General features: G+C 39.9%; 2 protein-coding genes across 8 annotated transcripts in view; both read left to right on the top strand.

Moving 5' to 3' along the window:
• Positions 1-3,103, top strand: part of BDP1 (BDP1 general transcription factor IIIB subunit) — an 80,683-nt gene extending 77,580 nt beyond the window's left edge. For all 7 annotated transcript variants that reach the window (XM_081133434.1, XM_081133437.1, XM_081133433.1 and 4 more), the window contains one exon: positions 469-3,103. In XM_081133434.1, the coding sequence (XP_080989560.1) occupies positions 469-600 (132 nt within the window). In that variant the 3' untranslated portion in view covers positions 601-3,103. The remainder of the gene's footprint in view (positions 1-468) is intronic.
• Positions 3,104-6,846: 3,743 nt separating this feature from the next.
• The window catches only part of MCCC2 (methylcrotonyl-CoA carboxylase subunit 2), a 45,177-nt gene continuing 24,041 nt past the window's right edge, over positions 6,847-27,982 (top strand). Inside the window, exons 1-7 of the mRNA XM_081133805.1 lie at positions 6,847-7,141; positions 11,375-11,441; positions 15,911-15,995; positions 17,352-17,453; positions 19,050-19,177; positions 21,466-21,578; positions 24,482-24,595. Of these exons, the coding sequence (XP_080989931.1) occupies positions 7,013-7,141; positions 11,375-11,441; positions 15,911-15,995; positions 17,352-17,453; positions 19,050-19,177; positions 21,466-21,578; positions 24,482-24,595 (738 nt within the window). The 5' untranslated portion in view covers positions 6,847-7,012. The remainder of the gene's footprint in view (positions 7,142-11,374; positions 11,442-15,910; positions 15,996-17,351; positions 17,454-19,049; positions 19,178-21,465; positions 21,579-24,481; positions 24,596-27,982) is intronic.

The raw sequence follows: 27,982 nt of genomic DNA, 5'->3' as shown, positions 1-27,982 counted from the left end.
ATCGATGTGCGTCTCTCATCCATGTTTCTCTCCCTCTCTCCCTCTCTGAGAAGCAATGGGAAGATGTCTTTGGATGAGGACTAAAAAATAATTTAAAAAAATAAAATGTTTCGATTGTAGACTTAATGATGTTATATTTTTCTATTATGTTAAAATTTTTTCATGGAAATTAGGGTGATTGATGGATCATGGATGCACTACAATTAACTTAATCATGTGTTATTTGTTGATTCCAATTTTATTATAACTAATGCTACGAGGGTTATTTAATTCACAAAACTCTTACTCTGTTTAGGATTATTTCCTTAGTGTAATAGCACAGAAGTGAAGTTTTTGGATCAGTGAGTGTGAACAATTAAAGCTCTTAATATTTATGCTGTATTACTTTTCAGACAGATACCAGTTTAGACTGCTGCTACCAATACACGAAGGTTACATTGCATACTTACTTTTATTACCTCTTTTTAGGTTTCTCCTGATCGTTCCTTACCGGAAGAAGAATGTAAAAGTGTCCAAAACCAGGCACTTGAAGAAGAGCCAACCACAATCTCTGAATATTTCTTTAGTGATATCTTTATTGAAGTGGATAAAACAGAATGAAAGTGTATTTTTTTTTTAAGTTTAGGATTTCCAGAGTCAGTTATATCAACAAAAACAGTATTTAGAAAAAAAGCATCATGTTTGTTTTTCTTTATGCTGATTTTGAATATTTAATAAGCTTGATTTGAAGTTTTTATAATCGGTGGGAAACCTTGCTGAGGTTCCTTTCATCCTGACTAACTCAGCATTCTGGAATTACCAGGCAATTAAGACTGCTTTCTCGACTGAAATAGCAACTCCTGTTTACATTTTGACTCTTCCTGTGCTGAAAACACATGGACATTTTGGAGTGTTGTGAGCGTGGATAAATGTCTCTGTATAAATCACAGTGCTGATGTATTTGGCTGTGGATTGTATTTAACATTTAGCAAACTACTTTTGTGAAGGTGTTTTCTGTTTGTTTGGATTTTTCTTTGGGTGATTAAGGCCTTTTCAGTTGCCTCTAAGTATATGAAAGGTAATTGTTAAAAACTTTTCTATTATCAGCTATTTGACCGAAAATATGTATTTTTCTAATTCATGTTAACATTAGTCCTAATTGAAGAACTAGTATTTAAACTTATTATTTATAAAGATGAAACATCAAAAAGCTTATTTATTTTTAAATTTTTTATTTAATAGAATATTCAGTTTTAATTATTTTCACTCCTCAGAATTTGGGTAAAGAAGGCATTAACAATTTTGTCTCCTTTCCCTCTTTAATTTTAAAGATATTTAAAGTGATATAACTAAAAGTATTTGGATAGTGTATATGTTTTGAATACATTTTTTCTCATAGTTTTAGTATATTGACTTTGTACTGTGAATATTTTGTTTTTCTTATTTCTTGGATAATCTCAGGATTTGTATGGGAAAGAAAACCCTTACCTTCGTTTATGAGGCAAATTTTCCATGCAAAACTCAATCTCCTTTACACACACTCTCACAAACACACATTCCTTTTTAAAAAAATCAATTTCTTGATAGTTTTTCCCTTATTAAATTCTGCTTAAGGTATACTTAGGCCTTTAAGTGCAGAATGTAATTGTGATATTAGTAACAGAAAATAAGATGATGAGACCGTGACGTCAGTTATTATCAATATGAATTTGAGTTCTTTTTGACTTTGTGATTTACATGTGTAATTCTGTTATTTACCCAAGTAACTCTTTGGTGTGGTTCAATTAAATATCTCGAAGAGCAGATTTATCCTGAGTTGATAAACATTTTTCACAAAATATTTTCGAGTTTGTGGGCCAGATGGCCTCTGTGGCAACTACTCAACTCTGCCATTTTAGTTGAAAACAGCCACAGACAATACTTCAATGTGGATGTGGCTGGATTGCACTTTTAGTTTGACCCTCTACACAAGACAGTAATTTTCTTACCTTAAGGTGCTGATGTCTTTAGCTATGAGATATTTGTCATTGAAGTTATAAGTTGTGCCTAACAATTAAAATTGTTGTTAGCATTATGGAATGATCAGTATTTCAATGGGAAGGTATTTTAATGTCTAGATAATTGTGTTTGTATATTGAAAAAAATGGAGGGCAGTTTTCAAGTTCATCGGTAAAATAGGATGTAGCTCAGGAGGAAGTACAACAGTAATCCTAATTTATTAAAACAATTTATATTAGAGCATTTCTTCATTTTCTTATAGTGAAATTTACAGTTTAACTTTTTTCATAAAGGAGGATCTCTAAATCTGAGTGGAAATTCTTTATAGATATGCATTTATTTATTTTATGTGATCACAAGAATCGTGGTAGTAAATCACATTGCTATTTTAATGCCCTGTTTTTATAAATTTTTTAAAATCTCATTCTGAAAAGGTTTCTTTCATTCAGTTAATGTTAATTTGGGTGTTAGGTTGCCACAATTAAACTATTATCTTTTGTATAATATTTATGTTTTAACTTTGTTAATGTCTATCTCTTGTTCATCTACAGTGAATTAATTTTATGAAAGATGTTACTTCTTACTGTATAAAGATTAATTTTATCTTTTGGGCATTTATTGTATTAGAGAATCAAGTCACCCAGCTAAATTATCCTACTATTAAGTCCTTAAACTACCTTGGAGAAAGAGAACCTTAATCAGTGTATTTATTTACTTTTTAAGGTGGAAAGACTTGTTCATATACCTGTATTTAATCTCATTCATGTAAAGATGATGTTGGAAAGAATTTGTATTTTATGAATCTTAAAGGAGATATGATTATAAAGGTCTTTATTTTTTTCTTGATTTTTCCTCCTGAACACTTACGTCTTAGCAAATGGTGAACATGCTGGTTTAAAAGCCTAATTTGTTGGTAAATGATTGAGGCACAGATAAAAATATGAATATCTACTGTTTACCACTATATTATTTAAAATAGAAGTGACCATGTATATATATTATCTTGCTTGAAGAAATCTTTGACAAAAAAAGCAATATCTGAATATCTGTCATTTGTAAATTTTCTTGTTCTAAAGAAAGCAGTTATGTTCTACAGATAGAAATTATGTAAATAAAAGTTATTTTATACTATTTTTGTTGTGTCCTTAATGTTTAGTTAACCAAAACTATTAGTTTTTCTTTTTTTTCTCTTTTTTCTCGGCCCCACACGCCTCCACCCCGCGGGCCCCCACCTTCCCATCCCCACCCCTCCCCGGCCCTTGGGAGAGACCCCCAGGGGCTCTCCCAGGAGGAGGTGGCCCAGCCCTCCCTTGCCCCTCCAGAAGATGCCTGGGGGGGGGGGGGTACGGCCCGCGGCAGCCTCAGGGAACCTGGCTCCTGGAGGGGTGCCCCCGCCCACGATCACTGAAGGGAGCCTCCCGCCATCCACAGGGCCCCCAGAGCCGGCGGGGCGCGCCGTCTGACCCCACTATCCACGGGGAAAGCCCAAAGTTTCCCTTTCGGGACCAGGTGCCCCGAAACGCGGGGAACGGCGCGAACCCGCGCGCCGCAGACCAGGGAGGCACCCCGCAAGCGGCGGAGGCAACACCGCGCCCCCGGCGGCTTGGGGGGCCGGGAGGCCGGGGCCGTCCTGCCCTCCGCCATCCGCAAGGGGGCTCGGGTCCGAAGCCGGTGGGGAAGGCACCCCTTCCGCGCCCCCCAGGGCGTCCCACCCCCAAAGGCGGTGTCTTCCCGCACCGTCCCTGGGCTCGGGAATGGAAGCGCGCGCTGCCCTGGCAAGGCCCCGCACCACAGCGGTCTCCCGGGTCCCCAGAAGGCGCGCAGCAGCCAGCTGGGGTGCAGAGGGGCGTGCGGGGACCCAGGGGCCGGAGGCGGAGGAGGCGCAGGCTCTTGGGGCTCCTAGAGGCCGCTTTCAGCGTCTACGGCCATACCACCCTGAACGCGCCCGATCTCGTCTGATCTCGGAAGCTAAGCAGGGTCGGGCCTGGTTAGTACTTGGATGGGAGACCGCCTGGGAATACCGGGTGCTGTAGGCTTTTCTTTGCCTCTAGTTTTTCAACTACAGCTTATACTTACTCTCTTTCTTCCACAAAAGTAGAGTATGGTCATCGCTTGGTATGTGTGGGGATTTTTTCCAGGATCCCACGTGGGTATCAAAATGCTCAAGTGCTTATATAAAATGGCATAGTGTTTCCATATAACCTGTGCACATCCTCCAGTATACTTTAAATCATCTCGAGATTACTCATAATCCCAGTAGGGGGCATGCAGGAGGCAACCTATCTATGTTTCACTCTCTCCTCCTCTAAAAAAGTCAATTAAAAAGCAAAACAGAGCTATGAATATGGGCTACATTGTTTTGCCTACTCATGTTTAGGGACATTATGTGAAATAGTCTAAAAGCCTAAAGAAACTAATTTTGCTATAATGAAGTTGTAGACTTTATCATCCAATATCCTATTTAGAGGAATCTATAGTAGATACTTCTCTTTGGTCTCAGTGCTAGGAATACTTGGGCTTCTGTTCAATCGGTCTGATTTTTTTATATGAGCTGTGTGAATCCTTGTGTTTACTTTTGCAATGCAAAGCTAAATTTTGGGCCAAACTGTAGCAAGGTAAAATACTTCATATCATACATTTTGTGTCCTAAACTCTGACTTTTTTTTACCTTCATTTCCCCCTGCCCAAATTTTTAAAAACCTGTCACTTTTCAAAACAAGAAGCTGCCATTTATTATGCTAGGTACTGTACTAACCTTTTAATATGCATTGTTTTATGTTTTTAAAAATTAAGTATTACACATGGCTTAAAAAGTTAAGTAGCGCTGTGGGATTTTACACAAGCTGTTCTGGTATTACACATTTCTAAAAATGATTATCTCTAATTTATGAATGTTGGGCCTTGCCAATTGATTTTTTGTTATGGTACATAAGAATTTTAGCTTTCTGCTCTGGCCTGGTAATTCAGTTGGTTAGAGCATCGTCCCAATATGCAAAGGATATGGGCACATACAAGAATCAACCAAAGAATGCATAAATAAGTGGAACAACAAATAAATTTTACTTTCTAAAATAAATAATTAAAAAGAATTTTAGCTTTCTTATAACTCACCCCTCCCTACTTCCCTTCTGCTTTCTCTCACTGTTAATTACAATTTGGGGTTAAACCATATTTACTATTTTCATTGTATTTATTGTAATTATTCACTGCTGTACCACATTATGTACTAAGATGCTATTTCCTATCTGGTACAATTTTTGTTTTTCTTGGATTTAGTAATTGCTTCACTTTTCATTTGCTTTGGGTTTTGTTTGTTTGTTTTTAAACCCCTGACTTAACTTTCCACACCCTCCAGCAAGCCTGTTAAATGCCTCTGCTTGTAATTTTCTCCATTGCTATACTGTCAGATACTGCCCCCCCCCCCAAAAAAAACTTTCTGGAGCTCCTACTTTAATAGGTGCCAGTGGCTTCATAGCTCTCCATGTGCAGTACAGCTGTCATCCTGGGATTTCCATTTGCCATTATTCTGTGAATTCCCTACCCCTCTTTCTTGGTTTGGGTACCCTGTTTCTGAAGCCCATGTTATTTGCCTGTCTTGAAAAAGAGCAACAAAGCTGGAACACACTAATTTCAAAACTTACAACTTTACAATAATCACAACTGTGTGGTACTGGCATAAAGGCAGACATACAGACCAACGGAATAGAATATAGAGCCCAAAGAGCTGGTGCATATACTTTGGTCAAATGATTTTTTAAAAATTTATTTTATTGCCTGGCAGGGTGTGGCTCAGCAGTTGAGCATCAACCTACATATGATCCAGGATATCGAGGTTCGATTCCCCATCAGGGCACATGCCGGGGGTGTGGGCTGGATCGCCAGCAGGGGGCATGCAGGAGGCAGCTGATCAGTGATTCTCATCATTGATGTTTCTAATCTCTCTCCCTCTCCCTTCCTCTCTCTGAAATCAATAAAGAAATTAAAAAATATATATTTTATTGTTGAGAGTATTACAGATGCTCCCCATTTTCCCCCTTTGCCATCCTCCACCCCTCTCCCACCCCACCCAGGCCTTCCCCTGTCTATTGTCTGTATCCATGGGCTATGCATATGTGCTTATAAGTTCTTTGGTTAATCTCTTCCTACCCTGTTTTTGACAAGAGAGCCAAGACTATGCAATAGAGGAAGGAAGGGCAGTCTTTTCAACAATGGTGTTAGGGAAACTGGATATCCAAATACAAAAGAATAAAGTTGGACCCTTATCTAATACCGTATACAAAAATTAAATCAAAGACTTAAATGGACTAATTTTTTTTCATTGTCCAGTGGGTGAGGGACTGTGAGGAAGCCCAGATTTGTTATAGGCAAAGTTTCAGAAGTACATTAAACTGTACAGCTAAGTTGCAATTTATGACTATTAGAATTTTTATCTTTGCTTACTTGTTTATGATATTTCCACTTTATAAAAGAAGGCACTTTGTTCTCCACTGCACTCCCAGTGCCAGAAGAGCACCTGACACAGAAGACATGGTAGAAACTTTTGTTGAATAAATATCTCCTCTAAAGAGTTTTCTTACGGCAGCTTAATGTCTGTTCAGTTTGCAGCTCTCATATAAGAATAGGCCTTTTCAAGTCTTGGAATACCCTATTAGCAGGAGGAGAAGACAGCGTGATAGAAAACAAACTAAAACCGAGTCCAAGGAAACCCAAAGGCCCTTCGCCAATTCAGCGACGAGGTTGGCAGCAAGGCCTCTCCGCCCTGGACTCGCAGTGCTCCTGGGCTCGCGATAGTACAGGGTCTCGCGAGACTGCTCCTCCATCCCTTATTGGCTGAGGCTGGGGGTGTGGTGCGTAGTGCCTACCAATCACGGGCCCGTGTGCGGGCCGGTGCCTGGGTCCGCCAGAGAATCAGGTGTGTTTCGGGCAGGTTCTCAGGCGGGTAGGTGCTGCCGGAGCCGGCGCCGAGCCGTAGCCCGAAGCGGGGAAGCGAGAGGAAAGCCCCGGGCCCGCAGCGCTGTCGTGCTCGTCCCTCGCTATGTGGGCCACCGCGAGGCTAGCCCTGTGGCGGGGCGTCCGCGCTGCCGCCCTCCGGCCGCGCGCCTATCACGGGGAGGCGGTGGCCACGCTGGGCACCCAGCCGGACTCGGGCTCTGACATCTACCAGGTAGGCTGGGTGAGCGGCGCGGGGCAGGAGCCCCGGGGAGTCTGAGATTTCCTCCGCCCCACGTCCGCTAGCGCCAGGCCTCCGGGGCCCGGGACTGGCCGGAGTAGGAGGCAGGTGGACACACTTTACCAGCTTCTATTCTTTTCTTTGGAGCCTCAGTCATGATTCTGGGACGCACTAAGGGGTCATGAAGATTGGAAAGAAAAAAAAATCCAAATCAAATACATTTTAGTTTACTTTTAGCATTGGCACTATTTTTTGTGTCTTTGAAATAAGTGGTTCTCAAAACCTGGCTTAGCATTGTTAGCTGGGGAGCTCGTTGGATAGGGAGCTGCCTTAAGCCCCGCCCCGGACCTTTTGGCTCTGGTGTTTACATGCTTAATGAAGTCCTGGGGGCTTAGTGCCTTCCAGTTTTGGGAACCACTGGCCTAGGACAGCTGGCCTTGGAAGTTGTGCTTATCAAACTTTAGTTAAATAGAAAATACTTATCCTACAGCACCTTTGAATGGCTTTTCTTGGAACTGGGAGCTATTTACAAGGTCAAACAAACAACTTGCAGCTTCTGAAAGCTCAGAGCTGGAAATTTCAGTCTGTCCCATGTTATCTCTCTCTCAAAAAAAGAAATAACTTAAAAAAAAAATGATTTGAGAGAGATAGAGGAATGCAGAGAGAGCGTGAGAAACATTGATTTGTTGCTCCATGTATTTATGCATTCATTGGTTGCTTCTTGTATGTGCCCTCACCGGAGATTGAACCTGCAGCCTTGCATATTGGGACAACACTCTAACCAACTGAGCTACCCGGCCAGGCCCGAAATACTAACTCCTGATGCTTTTCCTCTTCTGCCCAAGGTCATCTCATAATCTGTATTAGTCAGCTCTTGTTTCAGTAATGCTGTGTAGCAAACAATCCCAAGATCTCAGTGTCCAAAATAATAAGTATTTATTTATTTCCTTTTTTTTGAATTTATTGGGGAGACACTGGTTAACAAAATTATACTGGTTTCAGGTGCACAGTTCCACAGCATCATCTGTACACTGTATTGTGTGTTCACTACTCCATGTCAAGTCTCCATCCATCACCATTTATCCCCCCTATACCTCTCTCCAACCCCCAGCACCCACAATCAACACATGTTGTTCGTGTCCATGAGTTTTCTCTTTTTTTTTTTCTTTTTTGCTCAATCCTTCCACCCACAAGTACTTATTTTTTACTTTCAGATCTGTGGGTTGGTTGTAGCAGTTCTGGTCTGAGCAGTGCATCAGATTCAGATCTGTTCTACTTTCTTTTTATTGATTGATTTGAGAGAGAGAGAGAAACATTGATTTGTTGTTCCACTTATGCATTCATTCATTGTTACTTGTATGTGCCCTGACCAGGGATCGAACCTGCAACCTTAGTATATCGAGAGGACTCTAACTGACTGAGCTACCCAGCCAGGGCTTGTTCTCCTTGTTTCCTATCCAGGATCCAGACCGAAGGGGCAGTGGCTCTGGGGGACGACTCCTCTCATAGTGGAAGGCCGGGGCGGAAGAGGAGAGTGTGGAAACACTTTGTCACTCTTAAAGCCTCTGCTTGCAGTTGGTACACTGTCACATTTGCCCACATTCCCCTGAACAAAGCAAGTAATATAGACAGAATAATGGACCGTGGGGTGGGGAAGTATAATCTCACAGTGAACCTCGGCAAGGATAGGAGGGGACGAAGAATTTTGAACAAGTAATACAGTTTACCTCATAGTCTAAGATGGTTGCTTAGGCTCCAACCATCATGTCTGAGTTCCAAATAAACACTCTCATCTGCTTGTCCTCTTTTTAAGGAGTCTTTCTAGAAGTTATACGTTCTGCCTGTATTTCATTGGTTAGAATTTAGTCACACAGCCACATGTCTACCTAAGAAGGTCAGGATATGTTACATTTCCAGCTGGTCTTGTTTCCACCTTGAGTAAAATTGGGATTTCATCAAGGAAGATGAGAAGAATGGACATGGATAAGCAGCTAATACTGCCTGCCACAGATAACAAATAGCGTGGAGAGAGTGGGTGTGTTCTTCTCAAGTTATGTTGGATGTTAAAAGATTTCACTTAGGTGCAGCCATATCTCCTGGGACCTCCAGCTACAAGTAGTAAACTTTGATGCAAAAAACCCATCAAAGGGGAACAAAGGTAAAGCCATGCCTTGGATGGGAGATGGCACACAGGGCCGTGATCACAATCTAGTTTCTCCCTGCCTACTTTTCCTAGTCGCTCATGTTAGACCAGTAATATGTACTGCCCACTTTCACTTCTCCTACCACTGTGTGCTTCAGAAAAGCTTGGTAGTGACAGTTCTCTTTATTTTTTTAATGGGAGGCTAGCCTAGCTAGGGTAAAGATCACTTGCATAACCAGCTTTGGCTTTTATTGCTGCCTTCCAAATTGGACGTTATTGACTGCAGTGATTGTACCCTGAGGTTTGGGTATGATTTAAATAGAGGGTTACTTATTTTCTCTGTGTGTATGTGAACCGTATTTCATCAGCTCTGAACCCGTGGTTTGCAAACTTGGCAGGAGACCAGCAGGTAGGATGTGGGAGGGGAGTGGGGGTAGGGGGGAAAGAATAAAAAACTAAAGGTACACTGGAATCCCATAAGCCTCTAGTAGATCTACAAGGGAAGAACTTGCTAAAAGACACTGTGGGGATGCATTTAGCACTGTGGGAAAAATCTTTGAGGCGAACAAAACATTTCAAGACAAAAAAGATTGTAGAACTTGCATTGTAGAAAAGACTTAAGGAACATATCAGCCAATTGTGGGTATGTAGGAGCCTATTTAAATAAACAAACTGTAAAAAACAAATATATCTGACAGTTGGGAAAATGTCTTTACTAATTGGATATTTGGGGATATTAACAAATTATTGACAATATCCCCAAATATCCATAGTGGTCCTCATCTTTTAGAGATTTGGGAATACTTATAGATCAAGTGTTATGTCTAGGATTTTCTTCAAAATAATTCAAGGGCCATAAATGAAACAACTTTGGCCATATATGGATAATTGTTGAAGTGCATTGGGTACATTTCATTAGACTAGTCTTTTGCTTTTGTATATGTTTGATAATTTCCATGAAGGAAAGTTAACAATAATGAGAACAAACCACACTAAAGGATTGCTGAACATGTTGGTGAAACCCCTCCTCTCTTTAATTTGCTATCATGCAACTTGTCTATTCCTTCCTTTTCCAGTGCTGTTGAGTGTGTCGTAATGACTGGATGGACTCGCTCGGGAATGAGCCCCAAATGATGTCACTGAAAAACCATTTTTTCACTTTTAAACACACAAAGTAGGATTGCTCCATGACCTCAGGAACTCTCAGATCTGTAGAAAATAGGAAATAATGGAACTATATCATAAAGACTGTGAATTCATCTAATTTTGAATAGCTGGAAAGCTGCTTAGCATTGTGTCATGTAAAGGAAATTAAATCACCAGTTATGTTAATAACATGAAGAACAAGATGTGTTAGTGGGTAAAGCTCTGAATTTTCAAAAATAATTAGCTAAGTATTATTTTAAAGCAATGTGCTGCTCAAACAAAACTTACAAAATAAAAGTGAAAGTTCCTCTGCACTTTTTCCACTTCTCAGTATTTATATATTTTTGTATATTACTCTAGAAAATTTCTAAACATATGCAAATATAGAGTTTTATTCCTTCTTAAACATAAAATAGGATCCACCTTTCCAAATCCTAGGCTTTCTTTTTAAGTGTAATTTGTCAGTAAGCAAATATTTTTGCATTGGTTAGAATCTCCTCAAAAAAGTTATAAGTGGGATAGAAAAAATAAGATGTCATTCTAACCCTTAAAAATGAAGGACTATGTGGCTTATATTCCTTAAAATAAAAAATAAAATAGAGATCAGTTAAACTCAGTAGATGTTTAAGATGTTAAAATGAGTAAGAGTGGCCAGAAATGGTGTTGGAGATGAGATGGGACATGCATTAGGCTTTAAAAGAGGGTGCTGTTTGGATAGATGGACCAGAGGGGGGTGGTGGTAGTGAAGAGCTTGAACAAAGCTACAGGCAGGAATTAATCATTTGATACAACAGAATGGCCTAGCAGGGACATCACATGGATAGGGTGGCCCAGTGTGGAGGCCATATGGAGTTGGCACATGATGTTCTTCTTAACTCTTATTTTGGTAAAAAAGATAATTGCTTTTTAATCTTACTCTTTCTTTGTTTCTGTTTTAGGAAAACTATGAACAGATGAAAGCACTAGTAAATGAACTCCATGGACGAGCACAGAAAATAAGACTAGGTAAATACTTTTTAAAAATATGTTTTTACTGATTTTAGAGAGAGAGGAAGGAGAGGAGGAGAGAGAAATGTCAATGTGAGAAAGAACCATCAATCGGCTGCCTCCCGCATGCACCTTGACCAGAGATCGAACCCACGACCTCGGCATGTGCCCCAACCAGGAATTGAACTGGGGACCCTCTGCTTCATTGGACAATGCTCAACCACCTGAGCCACACTGACCGGGGTGTAAACACTTATTTATTCTTCAGTTTATGCTGTTGTTAACCTAAAAATAAAAGGCCAAGTAAGAGGCAACAAGTATTTATTTGAGATCCAAAAGAATAGCTATTGTGGAAGCACTGATTCAGGCCGAAACCCAAATAGTGTTCCAATTAGGAGGTGAAGACAAAGGTATTTATGAGAAAGTTAAGGGGAATACTTGCATGAATAGAAAATGAAGGAATTTTTATGGGTGTTAATAAGCTAAGGAAGGAAATTCTATAGATGAGCTAACATAGTGATGATAAGTCTAAAGAATGTCTTTAATTTTCGGTCCAGTAGTCGTTCTGCTTTCCTGATAGCTTTGCCAATAGTTGTTTAGAATACAATGCTGCTTTAGGCCCAGTCCAAAGGCAATTTTCCTCAGTGTTGACTTTCCAAAGGTCTGAGGAGTAAGACCTGCAAGGCAGCTTGAACTGGCAGCTCTGACTCCATTGTGAAGTGGCTCCATTTATATTATTTTTTACACTTTTAATTAAGATGTCCCTTTATAGTTATCATTTTTTAGGGAAAACTAGTAGTGTTAAGCTTTTGACTCTTCAAGACTATGTGCTTGTTTGTATTCAGAAATTTTATTTTTTCCTATTGGCCAGTTTTTCTGCTCATATAGCACTTCTACTATTTGGAGAAAGTAGAAATTTAAATTCATCAATTGTTCAACTATTGCTTCTTCAGATTTTATTGCAGCCACAGCATCACACTCGGCACGCTGGACTGATGGCTATGGTGTGATTGCCCCCTGGTGACAGTGATAGAAAGATGCTGTAAACTGTAAAATGCTTCCTGCCCTGGCCCGTGTGGTTCAGTTGGTGGGAGCGTCCTCCTGTGCACTGAAAGGTCACAGGTTCAGTTCTGGGGTCAGGGCACATACCCAGGTTGCAGGTTTAATCCCCAGACGGGGTGCTTACGGTAGACAACCAATCGATGTTTCTCTCTCCAATCGATGTTTCTCTCTTCAATCGATGTTTCTCTCTCTCTCCCTCTTCCTTCTTCTCTCTAAAATCAATGAAAAAAACCCCAAAAAACATATCCTCAGGTGAGGATTTAAAAATAAATAAACAGATAAACTGTAAAATGCTTCCTGATTTCAGGGATCTTAAAATGTGAACAAAATGTATGTCTTAGCAATGATGCAATATGGTAAATGAGAGAGAAGGAAACAGGCTTTTCTGGCTCTGAATCTGTGGAAATGGAGATAATTAACACAAAATCTTTAAGAATAATCCTTGGAAAGCTAATACTCTGTGTCATGCTATCTATTTGTGGTCCATATATCCTAGGCCAGTTTAATTAATTAATTAATTAATGTTTAAATTCACATGACTTGCTCTTTTAAAAAAAATATATATATTTCTTTATTGATTTCAGAGAGGAAGGGAGAGGGAGAGAGAGACAGAGAAACATCAATGATGAGAGAGTCATTGATCGGCTGCCTCCTGCATGTCCCCAACTGGGGATTGAGCCCGCAACCCGGGCATGTGCCCTGACTGGGAATCGAACCTCGATTGCCTGGATCCTAGGTCGATGCTCAACCGCTGAGCCACGTTGGCGGCGAGTTTAAATGCCAGGGGAACTTAATTCTGTCATCTGAGAATCTGTATCAGGATGGCCCTCTTTCTGGTCTTTCTTAATAAAACCGGAATTCACTAGCTGTTCCAAATTGCAAATTCAAACTCTAGGAAGAATTAAGAAAGAATGATGTCTTAAGTACTTAAACGTTTTTGTCATCTCTCTGTTGTCCCATCCTCCCTTGCTAGCCCCTTAGTGGGCACTTATGTCACCTGACTCTCCAAGGATAGTCACCAAGGCTGGGCCTTCCTGGCAGTGCTTTAGGTTCATTATTCTTTTACTATTTATTTTTATTTATTTTATTTTTTTGTTAATCCTCACCTGAGGAAATTTTTTCCATTGCTTTTTCAGAGAGAGTGAGTAGAAGGGAGAGAGGGAGAGAGAGAAACATTGATGTGAGAGAGATACATCTGCTGGTTGCCTCCCACATGTGCCCTGACCAGGGACGGGGCACAAACCCAAAACCGAGGTATGTGCCTTTGACCAGGAATCGAACCCGGTACCCTACATTGTACAAGCTGATGCTCTAGCCACTGAGCCACACTGGCCGGGCTACTATTTATTTTTAAACAGCTTTACTAAGGTATAATTTATATATAATGAATCACATCATTTAGAGAGTACAGTTTGAGTTATGATATGTATACACCCGTGAAAACATCACCACAATCAGCATAATGAACATGTCCCTCCGGGAAGTTCCTTCTGCCACTTGGTAGCCCTTCCCTCCCTCCCCCACTCCCTCCCCTACCTCTAAACCCAACTCAGTGGGGAACTCTGCATTCCTTGTGGTTGGGAGAAAAAAGAAAAGCTATTTGACTAAATTACACTGTTTTGTAACTAAGTCTTTCCCTCTCAGAATTATTTTCATTTTAAAAGAGTAGATATATGATATTATTTTCTTTGTAACCTTAAGACAGATTTAATTTTTAAAATATGCCATCCACCTCTTCAGAAAAAAAAAGTCCTCTTAGATACAGGAAAGGGTCCTGGTTTGTAAAACAAGGTTATACTTGGAAGCTTGTTTGAAATAGATAGGAACTTATTTTCTCACCTAAAGGAACAAAGAAATAGCTCTCTTAAATAGCTGAACATTTCACTAGACCAAGAGCATATTAAGCGCTGGCTCAGTTGGTCGGAGCCTCGTTTCCTACGCCAAAAAGGCCGAAAGGCCGTGGGTTCAGTTTCCAGTCAGGGCATATACTTAGGTTGCGGGCTCAGTCCCTGGTCAGGGCGTGTACAGGAGGCAACTGGTAGATGTTTCTCACATCGTCGTTTCTCTCTCTCTCCACCTTCCTCTCTCTCAAATCAATAAAGGAAGGATTAAAAAAAAAAAGGAGTATATTAAGGTGAAATTCTTGGGCAACAGTGAAAATAAACATACAAAGTATAGTCTGATCCTTCTGATTTGTTGCCTTGGTTTTCTGGAAGTGTGTTCTTGACATCCTGACAGCTGGAGCCCGGCAGCCCTCAGGCTGGGTGAGGTTTGGTGCACCTCTCACCTCAAGCAGCCTCAGCAGACTCTTCAGTAATTGTAATTTTCTTTATCTGGAACAACATCAGGAAATACCAAAGACAGTCTCTGAGTCAAGATACTAACAAAAGGGGACTTTGTAATTACTGTATAAGGAAAGCATGTAACCCTCTCCTATTTGGAGCAACTTCGAAAGTCCTGGGTCACGCTAATGGCACCATTAGATACATTTTGCTGTGCTGCTATGGAAGTCATTTCTAAAACAGTGCTTTTTACCTGGTACAAATGAAGGTAGGATTTTTTCAAATTTTATGTGGCACAGTGCTAGATATTTGTAGTAGGTATTTAATAAATGTGTTAGAGATGAGGCAGTATTTGCAATGCCAAGTTGCAGAGAAAATACTATGCTATTTCTTTTTTTTTTTAATCTCTCCTTAACATGGGAGCTCACTTCTTTTTTTTAAAATATGTTTTTATTGATTTTAGAGAGAGAGGAAGGGAGAGAGAGAAAGAGATAGAAACATCAATGAAAGAGAAACATTGATCAGCTGCCTCCTGTACGCCCTCTACTGGGGATTGAGCCTGCAACCCAGGCATGTGCCCTGACCGGTAATCGAACCAGCGACCTCTTGGTGTATAGGGGATGACACTCAATCTACTGAGCCACACCTGGTGGGCACTATGTTATTTCTTTAAGTAAATACTAGTGAATTCAGAAAATGTATAATATGCTGTGAAATCAGGGAAAGATTGATTTTAGTTTATTTTTGATTTTTATTTTTTAAATTAAAATTTCAATTACAGTTGACATTTAATATTATATTAGTTTCAGGTGTATAGCATAGTTGTTAGACATTTATATAACTTACAAAGTGGCCCCCACAATAAATCTAGTACCCACCTGACACCATACATAGTTTCAGTCAATAATATTGTAATAGGGATAGACTGATTTAAACAAACAAACACACACCTGTTTACTAACTTCAGAAAACTGGCAGTTTGTAAGTTGAGCGAATGATCTGAAAAATAAGCCTTTCCTCACAGGATATGTTGAACTTTTAAAAGCTCTATATTGTGGCTTGAGTGTTGTATATTTTTCTGGCATTAAGTTGAACAGAGACATTATTGCATGTAAATCTAATCTAATCCTTTGTGTATTATAGGAGGTAGCGAGAAAGCCAGAGAACGCCATACATCAAGAGGAAAACTGTTAGCCAGGGAAAGAGTCGATGGCCTTATGGACCCAGGGTTGGTATATACCCAAGTGCTTACTCAGTGTTCTCTGTTCCATGGGACTTTCTTAACTTTGTAAATAGATGATTTTAAATTCTGGTTCTTTTTGTAAGATTCAATACCAAATGCTTATGGAAAGGCTACTATGTGTTGCACACTGTTCTAGGTGCTAATGATACATCAATGGTCAAAATAGACAAAGATCCTTGCCCTCCTGGAGTTCACATTGCAGCAGGAGGAGACTGAAAATAAATGATAAGTCTCATAAATTTTATAGTGTGTTAGAAGGTGATAACTGTTATAGGAGGAAGAATAGGTAGACTAGAGTAAGGGAGAAGATGAAGGTCAAGTTGCAATTTTAAATGAGGGTACGGTAGGCCAGGCCTCATTGAGTAGGTGACATTTAAGTATGTGACTTATGTTTGAACAAAGTTATTCTGGCTGCTGTGTTGTGAGTGACTGGGCAGCAAGGGTGGGAGCACCGAGACAGTTAGAGGGCTGTTGCAGTGGTTCAGGAGAGACGGGGGTGACGCGGACTAGAGGGCCAGTAGTGGAGATGCTGAGAATGTCGGGCTCTGACAGAGCTCGCCCAACAGGGTTTCCTGGAGGGTTGGATTAGGTGGATGTGGGGTGGAGAGAAGGAAATAAAGACTCCAGAAGTATTTTTATGACAGGCACACACACACACAACTGGAGACAACACTGCTGATACCTAGCATATATCCATGTAGACCGTTTTCATTGGTATGTGTATTAGACACATGATTTTTTTCAGGAAAAATGGAATCATACTAAATGTGGGTCTTCTAACCCCCCTTTCCCGTTCACTTACTATATCTTAAACATTTAAGAGCTAGAATAAAACAGTGGTTAAAAACCCCCCACAAAAACCAGATTGGTTATTAAAACCTAGCTCTGCCACTTACTAGTGACTTAGACAAGTGACTTAATCTCTGTGTTTCAGATTCCTCATTAATCAATGGGATTATAAGAGGATCCACCTGAGAAGGTAGTTCTTAGGAGTAAATGAATGAGGTTTCTGAAAGTTCTAGGAAGAGAGCCTGGCACATAGTAAGTGCTACATAAGTTTTAGGTGCTGTGCTCTTTCTATATTAATAAACACATTCGTAAACATCTTTTAAAATAAGTACCTAGTGTTCTGTTGTATGACTATACCATATAAATCCCCAAAATTTTCACACTAGGTTTTGTTTTAGATACTCTTTTTGTAGATATTTACATAAAATATGCATGTTTGAAACATTGGCTCATTAAAGAAAAATGTCTTTTTCCCCCCACATGTAAGTCTTTAAATATGCTTTTTTTTTTTTTAATGACTTTAATTCAAGCAACATCCTTCCTTCCTCTCAGGTCTCCATTTCTGGAATTATCCCAGTTTGCAGGTTACCAATTATATGATAATGAGGAGGTCCCTGCAGGTGGCATTATTACAGGCATTGGGAGAGTATCAGGGTGAGTACCCTACTTACACTCAACCTCAAGGGTCGGGAAGGTTGACAGGGCATGGGCATCCAGCTCTCACAGCTTTGCATATTAGCGTGCAAGTTTTATGCTATTGATATTATTTAGGACAGACATGTATTAGATTCATTTGTGGAGCTTTAGAGACAAAAATTGAAGGGGAAAAAACCATAGCTTATAGAATAGAAGCCAGGAATGCCTGCGGCCAGTGGCAAATGGCTATAGCTGTACCTCCCCTGAAGGCACAGAGATCTGGCAAGAAGGTGGAGGAACACACACCAATAAACACCATCTGAATCAGATGTACTTGTATTGGGCTCAGAATCCAATTAACTGAGATCAAAGCTGAGCTTTGCCAGTGGCTTGATCTTGGGCAAGTTATTTACTCTCTAAACCTTGCTTGTGTGCTTTCCCAGGCTCTGCAGGTGATCTTTTCACATCGAGGATGAAAATCACTGTCTTAAGAGGATGTGGCTACTCGCTCTCCATGTGTAGTCCCCAGATAGCATCAGCATCCCCTAAGAACTTTGTTAGAAATGTAGATTATCAGGTTTCCCAAGAACTAAATCAAATTCTGGGGGTGAGGCCCTGCAATCAGTGTTCTCAAAGGCTAACATTTGAGAACCGCTGTGGACTTAGGGAACCTAGATTGCTATGTTAGATGTATTTGTATATATTTATGTATTATCTCACATTTTCTGCGAAGTTGCCATGCCAGGCATTTAGTAAACACTTCCCACTGATTAGCTGTCTTAATCTGCACCATAGCTCTGTGAGAATGGGTATTATTATTGTCATAACTATTCTGCAGATAAGGACACTGGGGTTTAGAGAGTCAATAATTTGCCCAAGCCGCTGGCAAAGCTCAGCTTTGACCTCAGGCAGTTGGATTCTAAGCAGTTTCCTTAACCTGCTACCTGTATTCACCACCCTGGCCTTTGTGTGTTACTTGTGGGCTGAGGCACCTAACAAACTGGTTTTGGTGAGAAAGGGTACTGTTATGACCCATTATAGTACACATTGTTAATATGCTGTTTTAAAGATTGCATCTGTTGTTTCTTTAAGCAAGATGAATGTTATATTTTAAATTTTTTTTAGTTTTATAGAAAAGCATATGGCAGTAATGTTGAAGAACTTTTGAAAACATGAAAAATAAATAATCTTGATGGGTCAGTTTTTATTTTTGCAAATTACTTTCCTAAAAGGAAACTTGAAGGTTAATTATGAGACATTTTCTTGAGACTTGGATTTATTTTGGGGGGGGTGCCATTATTACTACTCTTATCTTTTTAGGGCCCTTTAATTCAAATAACCATTATGAAATGTGGCTTAAGTTGTTAGGTTTCACTACTAATGGAAGACTGATGACGCTTGTTAAAAGTGATCATTTTCTAGTACGTAAATAAATATTCGACCTGTGATTAAAGCTTGCTTTTATATCCTAAGATTGTCTACTAATGCCTGTCATTGTTCACATGTACTAGAAGTTTAAGGTGGCATTGGAGTGTCTTGGAATATGATGTAATTGGACTTAAACTGTGAAGAAATCCCTCATATTCTCTTTCCAATGAAATTTCTGCCTTTCAGTGTAGAATGCATGATTTTTGCCAATGACGCCACTGTTAAAGGAGGTACCTACTACCCAGTGACTGTGAAAAAACATTTACGGGCACAAGAAATTGCACTGCAAAACAGGCTCCCCTGCATCTACTTGGGCAAGTCAAAAGAGTTCTAAAATGAACAATTTTTAGCTGGTAAAATAGATTACTATTTAGAAGGATATGTGTGTGTGTGTGTGTGTGTGTGTCTATGACACTATCAGTGAGTATTTTTAAAAACTATTGGTTTCTCTCTCTCATAATTACAAAAAAAATACATGTTCTTGGCTGGGAATTCTGGGAGAAAATATAAGTAAGAACTACCCATAATAACATCACTGAGAAATAACCCTTGACAGTATTTTGGTTTATGCCAATTTTTTCTCTACACGTGTGTGCTTTTTTCCTTCTATATATTTTGTTTTTCTGTTAACCATAATGGGTTCAAACTATGAAAAAATAATAGCTAATATTTTTGGATCTCTTGAGTGTGAAGTATGATGTTAAAATGCTTATGTATATAATTTTTAAAAAAAAATTATTGATTTGAGCCCTGGCTGGTGTGGCTCAATTGGTTGGGTGTCATCCTATGCACCAAAAGGTTGCTGGTTCACTTCGTGATTAGGGTACATGCTCGGTCGGATTGCAGGCTTGATACCCGCTAAGGGGGTGTGCAGGAGGCAGCCCATTGAGGTTTCTCTCTCACATCAATGTTTCTCTCTCTCTCCCCCCCTCCTTTCCTCTCTCTCTAAAAAAATCAATAAACTATTTTAAAAAATGCATTGATTTTAGAGAAAGGAGGGGGGGAGAGAAACATTGATTTTTGTTGTTTTGTTGTTGCACTTATTTATGCATTCATTGGCTGATTCTTGTACCCTGACTGGGGATTGAGCCCACAAAATTGGTATTTTGAAACGATGCTTCAACCAACTTAGCTACCTCATCAGGGCCGAGTATGTATATAATTTGAGCAGATAAAATTTAAAGAAATTTAATTTTAATTTTTTAAAATTTATTTTTCAATTACAGTTGACATACAGTATTATATATTAGTTTCATGTGTACAACATAGTGATCGACACTTAAATACTTTAAGAATTTTTTTTTTTTTTAATATATCTTTATTGATTTCAGAGAGAGGAAAGGAGAGGGGGAGAGAGAGAGACAGAAACATCAATAATGAGAGAGTCATTGATCGAGCCCGCAACCCGGGCATGTGCCCTGACCAGGAATCGAACCCTGATCGCTTGGATCCTAGGTCGACACTCAACCGCTGAGCCACGCCCGGCTGGGCTTTTGGTATTTCTTAATTTGGTCACCCAATGAAGTCTAGTAAGGACATTTAATTTTGAATGAAAGTACATTTATATTTAAAATTAAAATACATTTAAATCTACAGATATTTCAAAAAGAACATAAAAGCAAGACAGTATAAAATTGCTACTTTCTGGTTATTGGTTTAGTTTTATAAAATGCCAAGATATAGTGTTCATTTATGTGAGTATTTGAACAGGAACTGATAGATTTCTTTTTTCTGTGAAGGTGAATTTGCCTGGTTGACTACTTTGTACATATAGAACACAGCAAATGAGGTCCTGTTGCTTGCAGGTGCTGTGCCAAAAACTGTAGGGGGTGCAGTGAAGAGTACTATGTTGTCCTTGCCTTCAGCCTGCTTGTAATGATTGGAAACAAGATATAATGTACCAAATGACAATAAAAGCCTTATTTATGGTTGTAGGCAGGAATAATAGGTATGGGACTAACTCACTCTTTGTAGTATTACTCTGCACTCACAGTATGTGCTGAACTAAGTATGTCAGACACATTATTTCGTATCGCCCCAATAAGAGTTCTGTGGGATAGCTACTGTTGTCATCCCACCTGTTCATTTTACAGGTGGGGGAACCAAGGCGTAGGGTGGCTGGGAAACATGCCTGTGATTGCAAAGCTAGGAGGTCACCAAGCTCAGTTTTGAACTCAGCTGATGTTCTTACCCACCACTCTCATCTGCAGTAAAAACAACACTAGAAGGCAGTATGTGATAAATTGTCACACAACTTCTGTAGGTGGTTTTTGTATTAGATAAAAAGAGGGAAAGACAGTTTTTTAGCTGAACTGGTTAAGCATTTACAGTGTTTCTGGGGCTTTAGCTGGTCCTCAAAGGAGAGATTACCCTACACATTTCAAGTGAATTTGGCATGGGGGTAGGAGAGCCTAATGGATTTGAGGAAAACTGAATCCTTTTGGCTGCGTTGGGGAATTGGAGAAAGATACTATAGAATAGTTTAGAAAGACATTTGTGAAAGTGATTAAGAAATGATGCTGTCATTGATACAAGTCTTCCTGTGTGTAGCATATGTTGTTCATAGAAATGTACTTATTTCTTTCACTTCCCTTGTCTTCAGTTGATTCAGGAGGGGCAAACTTACCTCGACAAGCAGAAATATTTCCTGATCAAAATCACTTTGGCCGCATATTCTATAATCAGGCAATCATGTCTTCTAAAAATATTGCACAGGTAATTTCTTGTTAATGAGATGTATTGCTTTTTGCTCTAGGTGACTTTGCTAACTAGGCACTCTGAGATGACTTAAAACAAGTGAGTTCAGAGATTCTTTTCCACAGAAAGTATCTTAAGGTTACCTTCAGTCAGATTCTCCTGTTAATTATGGGATACGCTTTTACTGTAATAAAGTTAATTCACCAAAAAAATAGTTTTTAAAAAGAATAGGCACTGAGTAATTGTTTTTTTTACAACTATACTCTGGAGAAACTCCAGTATATGTGTGAGGAGACATGTACAAGAAAGTTTGTTGTAGCATTGTTTGTTGCAGCAAAAGTTGAAGAGCACTCTTAATGATCATTAATGGGAAATTAGTAATACGATTTTTAGCTGTTTAAGTGAATGAATTAAAATTGCATGCATCAACATAAATGTCAAAATATATTTTGAATAAAAAATAGTAGAATAAATATACAGCCAATTGTTATGTATGTAAAACTTAAATACATCCAATAATACTATTATTTGTCTAAACATGTACATGTGAATGATACACTTGGCTTTAAAATAGTGGTCACCTTTGAAGTGGTAGAGGGGGGTGGTCAGGTAGGAGGTATATAGAAGCTTCAGTTATGTCTGAAAAAATATTTTATTTTTAAAAAAAAAAATCTGAATAAAATTTGGACGAATGTCAAGATTTATTAAGACTTGGTACTAGGTGAAAGGTATTTATTTTATTATTCTCTAATCTTTTTGCATGTTTGAAATGTTTCATAATACTGATGCTTCTCCTTTGTTTATGTTTTTTTGGATTTCTTAAGTTTGTAGTATTTTTATTAATATTCGAATTAGTCTTCATTTGGAATTATATCTCCTCTTTTTTATTTTCTATCAATAAAGTATGTTATTATTTAGTATATGTTTTATTGTTATGTAGTAACCTTGCCTATCTGTATGCTTTATTTATATAAATAGAAAATTCAGCTTTACTCAGTTTTGCATAGATCGCTCTTCTATGATTTGGTATGAAATTCTTAATGTGATCTTTTGTTTTATAGGGGAAATTAGCCCATTTAATCTGGTATTATAATTTCTATAGCTTTACTAACATTGCATTAGTTTCATAGGGCTGCTATAGCAAAGTACCACAAACTGGGTGGCTTAAAATAACAGAAATTTATTCTCAAGTTCTGGAGGCTGGAAGTCTGAAATCAAGGTGGCAGCAGGGCCATGCTCCCTCAGATGGCTCTAAGGAAAATTCTGTTCCTTGCCTCTTTGAGTTTCTGGTGGCTTTAGGCATTTCTTTGCCTTGTGTCTACATGACTCCAATCTCTGTGTAGGCCTTCCCCCCTTCCCCCCCCCCCCCAAGCAAAGGTTTATTTAGAAAGTCACAGAGGTAGAAAAAGTGAGCCAGCTGGGCTGTGTTGGCTCAGGGAACGAGTGACAGAAACAAAGGAAGGGCCCTTGAAGCTTAGGAGAGAGAGAGGGAGCAAAGTAAGTGCCCTGAGGGAAGAAGAGGGGGAAAGGTGCTGTGTGCACCTTTCCTGAAGCGCCCTTAGGACTGTGGCAGAATTCCCTGCTGTCGCTGTGCTCATGGTGTGCCGGCGCCTCCTTAGGGAGGCTTTTCTACTAAGTTGGTAGCTGCCCCCAGCCTCGGATGGCGTGATGGCATTCAGTTTCATTCCCCTCTCTGTTCTTGGTGTTTTGTTCTGTTTGAATTCTTCCTTGGCAAACTCATCCCTCCGTCTTTGGTCTTTGTCCCTCGCCGCACCGCCTGCGTAGGGCAGTGCTGCTGTGTTCTCCCCTCTGCCTGGTGGCTTTCATGGGGCCTGCTGGGCCAGGTTAGGTCTGTATGTCTTACTTGTGAAAAGTGTCCTCTTTTAGATTCTTACTTCGGTCTAACTCTTCTCTGCCTCCTTGACTTTTTTTAAAATACTGATGTAGTTTAAGTGGAATCTGGTGTTCCAGCACAGAGAGCAGGCTGACAGAGTGAAATCATGTCCCTTGCTCCTGATGGAACCTCAAAGAAAAAGCCCATAAAACATTTCAGACGAAGTACAGAGAATAGTAGAACAGCATGCTTACCCGCCCTCAACTCAGATTTATGAAGTGTTCATATTTCACCATTATTGCCTCAGATTTTTAAATAACTTATTTACTGATAATTCCTTTATTCAAAATATTTTCTTGGACATAGTGGTTATTTGCATATTTTCACTGTTATGAACACTGCCACAATGAATGTTTTTTGTGTGTGCTCACGGGCATGAGTTTTTCTAGCCATAGATATTTTGAAAACAGATTGCTGGGTTATTGATACTAATCTCTAAGAAAGAATATTTTTAAAGCATTTATTATGGGAAATTTTAAACACATACAGAAGTAGAGAATACTGCTGTGAACCCACCTGCGGGCATCACCCAGCTTCCACACAATTGAGCAAGATTTTTAACTGTGATGCTAACATTAGTTTTATGTTTAGAATGTATCATATGCAGGGTAACACAATATTAACAACACTCATTATTTCCATTTTCCTGTGAGGTAAGTGGCAGTTGTTTAGAGAACTTATTATTATTAGATTTAAAAGTTATCCTTTCATACAGTTTTGCTAATCTATAAGTGGGTTGTGGGTTTCGTCTCCTTTAGTTGTTTAGGCTAATGGTCTATCGGTCCATTCTTCTCTGATAGGGAGATTGTCCGTAAACGTTGTAAAAGTGTGACATAGGCCCTTCAGAATGCTTTGATACAAGGAAACTATTCCAAATGTTTAGAGGACTCTACTTTTAAAATGAAGTACAGGGACCAGCTAGTAGTATGCCCTGGTACTGCAACACTTACGGGACTATAGATCCAGAGACTGTATAATTCACTGCTTGGGCTGTACCTGATGCATTTTGTATATGCTTGGATTCCAGATAGCGGTGGTCATGGGCTCCTGTACAGCGGGAGGTGCTTACATGCCTGCAATGGCTGATGAAAACATCATTGTACGCAAGCAGGGTACCATTTTCTTGGCAGGACCCCCCTTGGTAAGAATACAGTTTCAGTTGATTGATTGAAGTAAAATATACATAGTATAAAACTTTCCAGTTCTACCATTTTTAAGTATACATTCTGTGGCATTAAGTATACTCATTTTGTTATGCAACCATCACACCATCATCTCCAGAACTTGCTCATCTTTTCCCTCCCAGGTATTTCTTCTTCCAGTGGCCCATCAGCCCATCTCCCAGTGCATCCATGATCCCTGAGGGAGGGCAGCCTCCATGCCAGGATGCGCCTGGTATCCTGACGGGGAGTGGGCAAGAGGCTAGCCCTTAGCTCATACCCCACTGAGTCATCTGCTGGAGAACATAATTCAGCAGTGCCAGCCGGGATAGTGATGGTGCTGCTGTGCTCCACCCTGAGGCACCAGGGGGCACGCCTGACCCCTGATTCTGTGCCAGGCCAGGCCCTCCCTTGGGCAGATGTAACGGTCATTCGGAAAGGGACAGGGAGGAGAAGGTAGTACAGGGCCCAGCACCCAGGCTCCAGTTAGCAGGAAAGCAGGGAGCCAAGAACCCATCCCAGAGAGGTGGTGGGAGGCAGAGCAGCCAAGAGCTGAGGCTGTAAACCCCAACACATACACTCCCTTGTCCTCTCAGACTTTACTTACAGAACACAAATTCAAAGGTAAACTAGAATTTCAATAGGGTGACCACCGAGCGTTAAACTTCAAGCCCAGTGCCCTTCTGAGAGCGGGACCCTGTGCAGCCTCACTGGTCACCTGCCTGTGGTGCAGCACTGAGGACTGGATTATACATCCTGGCTCTTCCTCCCCTCTGCTTTGGTCAGCTCCGTTCCAGTGATTTTCAGTAATGCGGTCACCGCTCCACCGTGCCTACGTCACACATGATCCTAGGCTTCAGGGTGATAGAGGGCAGGAACAACAAAATGTCCTGTTATATAAGTGAAATCCAAGAATATTAAATAGGTAAAAGAAGAATGTCATAAAACCATAATCTATATACAGTGAGGTATTACGCCGCTGTAAAAAGGGATGAAGTTCTGACATGCCACAACATGAACCTTGGACACGTGATGCCAGACACAACAGGACAGATATTGTATAGTCCCACTTCTGTGAATATTTACAATGGTCAGAGACAGAGACAGACAGTAGATTAGTAGTTGCCAGGGACCGGGAGGGTGGAATGGGGAGTGACTCCTAATGAGTACCGAGTTTCTTTTGGGAGTGATGAATGTCCTGGAGTTAGTTGGTGGTAATGCTTGCATAAGTTTGTAAATGATTTTAAAAATGAATTGTGTACTTTAAATGGTGAACTTTATGGTATGTGAATTGTATCTCAAAGAATAAGTTTATCTTCAAAATAGTCTGTCAAAGAATCGTCTTTGGTTTTGGAATATTAACGCACATTTATTAAAAAGAGTGTGTTAAAACGAGCATATGCTTTGTTGTGAAATCAGTATATTTTCCAGATGGTTGTGTTAGTTTTTCATAACTTAGTGAGGACCAGGTGAGCCTGAGGAGCTGCCATTTCATGCCTGTGATGTTTATTACTCTTTAACCTGTCTCTAGCTTTATGTGATAGCGATCAGTGTTCAGTGAAGGAAAATCCCTCCAAATTTACCTTTGGCTAGGAAGGGGCGTATACTTTCATGAGTAGGCCTCGTTTGCTGTTCATTAGAGAATGGATAAAGGTGTGACCAAATTTGAAAACATCTTCCTGGGAACATAGGCAGCATCATACTACTAGAAGAACGCTAACTATTTTTGAGAGAAGATTTTGTCTAAAGGTCAGCAGCACGTTCAGATTTTACTCGGCAGCCAGGGAAGTCTGCGGTCTGCCCCAGAACTGGCCCTCGTGCAGGAGGCCAGCAGCGAGACGCTTGTTTATGGTAGAACAGGAGGCAGCAGCATCTTCGTCTGCTGGAGGATTCTGAATTTCACACTTGTTTCACTGAAAATTAAGGAAAGGCTTGGTAGGTTTCACACATGTGGGGTTGAGTTGCTATAGTTTCCAGTAGCTTAAAATGGTTGAAAAAAGGCATAGTAATAGGACAGGTTTTTGGAAGAGCATTTTGTACTCCTTTTCTTTTGTTTATCTGAACTTGTAATTTAGTAGAATGAGCTATTTTAATTTTCTCTTTGACTTTCTTCATCTTTGCACCTATTACAGTACCAAACATGGCGTGGGTGCTCGATAAATGTTAACCAGGGACAAATCCTTGCTTTTCCAGTCATCTCTGAAAATAAATATAGTATATTGGTTGTTTATAACTTTTTACAACTCTAAGAATCCAGACACCTCTTATAATTAGTTATTGTCTGAACCGAATGCTGTTTCACACTGAATTTCTTTGGGAGGACAACCAAAAATTTAGTTCTGGGGGTGGAACAGTTGGAGGTGAAGATTTTTAATTGCCTCTCCCAGTGGGATAATTTCTTATTTAAGACAGCTTTTGATGGAGTGAATAATAAGTTGTTTCTGGGCTGTATTTTAGATTAATGGTCATTATTTTAATTAAAGCTTTTCCTATTTGAAGAAGAAGAAATGATCAGATTGGCATTTAGCACTGAAGATTTTTCTTGTTTAGAATTTGTCAGGCTATAATTAAGTCATTCTTAATTTATTACTTGAGATTTCTTTCTTTTTGGTCATATTCTACTGAATCTGAGATGTGAGTAATCTTGGATATTTTTCCCATCTTAAAGTTATTATACCATTAAGAGTTCATAATAGTCACTGGAGTGTTTCAACATCAGTGAAGAAAGAGCATTACGTCAGCACATTTATTGAGTATTCAAAGATGGGTAAATCATAATTTCTCCGTGAAGGAACTCACAGTGTAGAGGAGACAACAGAGACACATGCAAATTACTGAAATATAGTTTGGCAAGTGCCATGTTGGAGGTGTAAGTGTAATACTCTTGGACCACAGATAAGCAAGCATTGCTCTGTTATTACTGTGCAGTGTCATTAATGGTGAAAGGCCTGCGTGGGTCAGGGAAAGCCACATAGAGCAGATGGGGCTTGAAGGGTAAGCAGGGATGCACCAGGAGGAGGGTGAAAGGGAGAAGGGAGCTCCCACAGTGGGCTCAGACACGAAGGCTTTGACGTGCTGTGGAGGCAGTCTAAAGGAGGGGACCGAGCAGGCTTTCAGGCCAGAAATGCCTGTGTTCAAATCCAGTTCCAACACTTGCTTAGGGGCTGTGGGCAAGGTCTTTAGTGACTGTGGATTCAGATTTTTCATCTGTAGACTAGAGACAATATTATCTAGGTTTGCTAGACAAGTGGAATGAAAAAACAAAATGTTCTTTAGCTCCTTGGAAGAAAGAGTGGTAGGCATAGTCAGGAACTGTGTGTGTTAGGAAGACATTTGCATGTGTCAGATGGGTAAATCTCACCACTCAC

This window comes from Miniopterus schreibersii (genome assembly GCF_964146895.1).
Source record: "Miniopterus schreibersii genome assembly, chromosome: 3".
In the NCBI taxonomy this organism is placed as follows: domain Eukaryota; kingdom Metazoa; phylum Chordata; class Mammalia; order Chiroptera; family Miniopteridae; genus Miniopterus; species Miniopterus schreibersii.
Note: the sequence above shows the minus strand (reverse complement) of the source record. Positions and strands in the feature narration are given on the sequence as shown.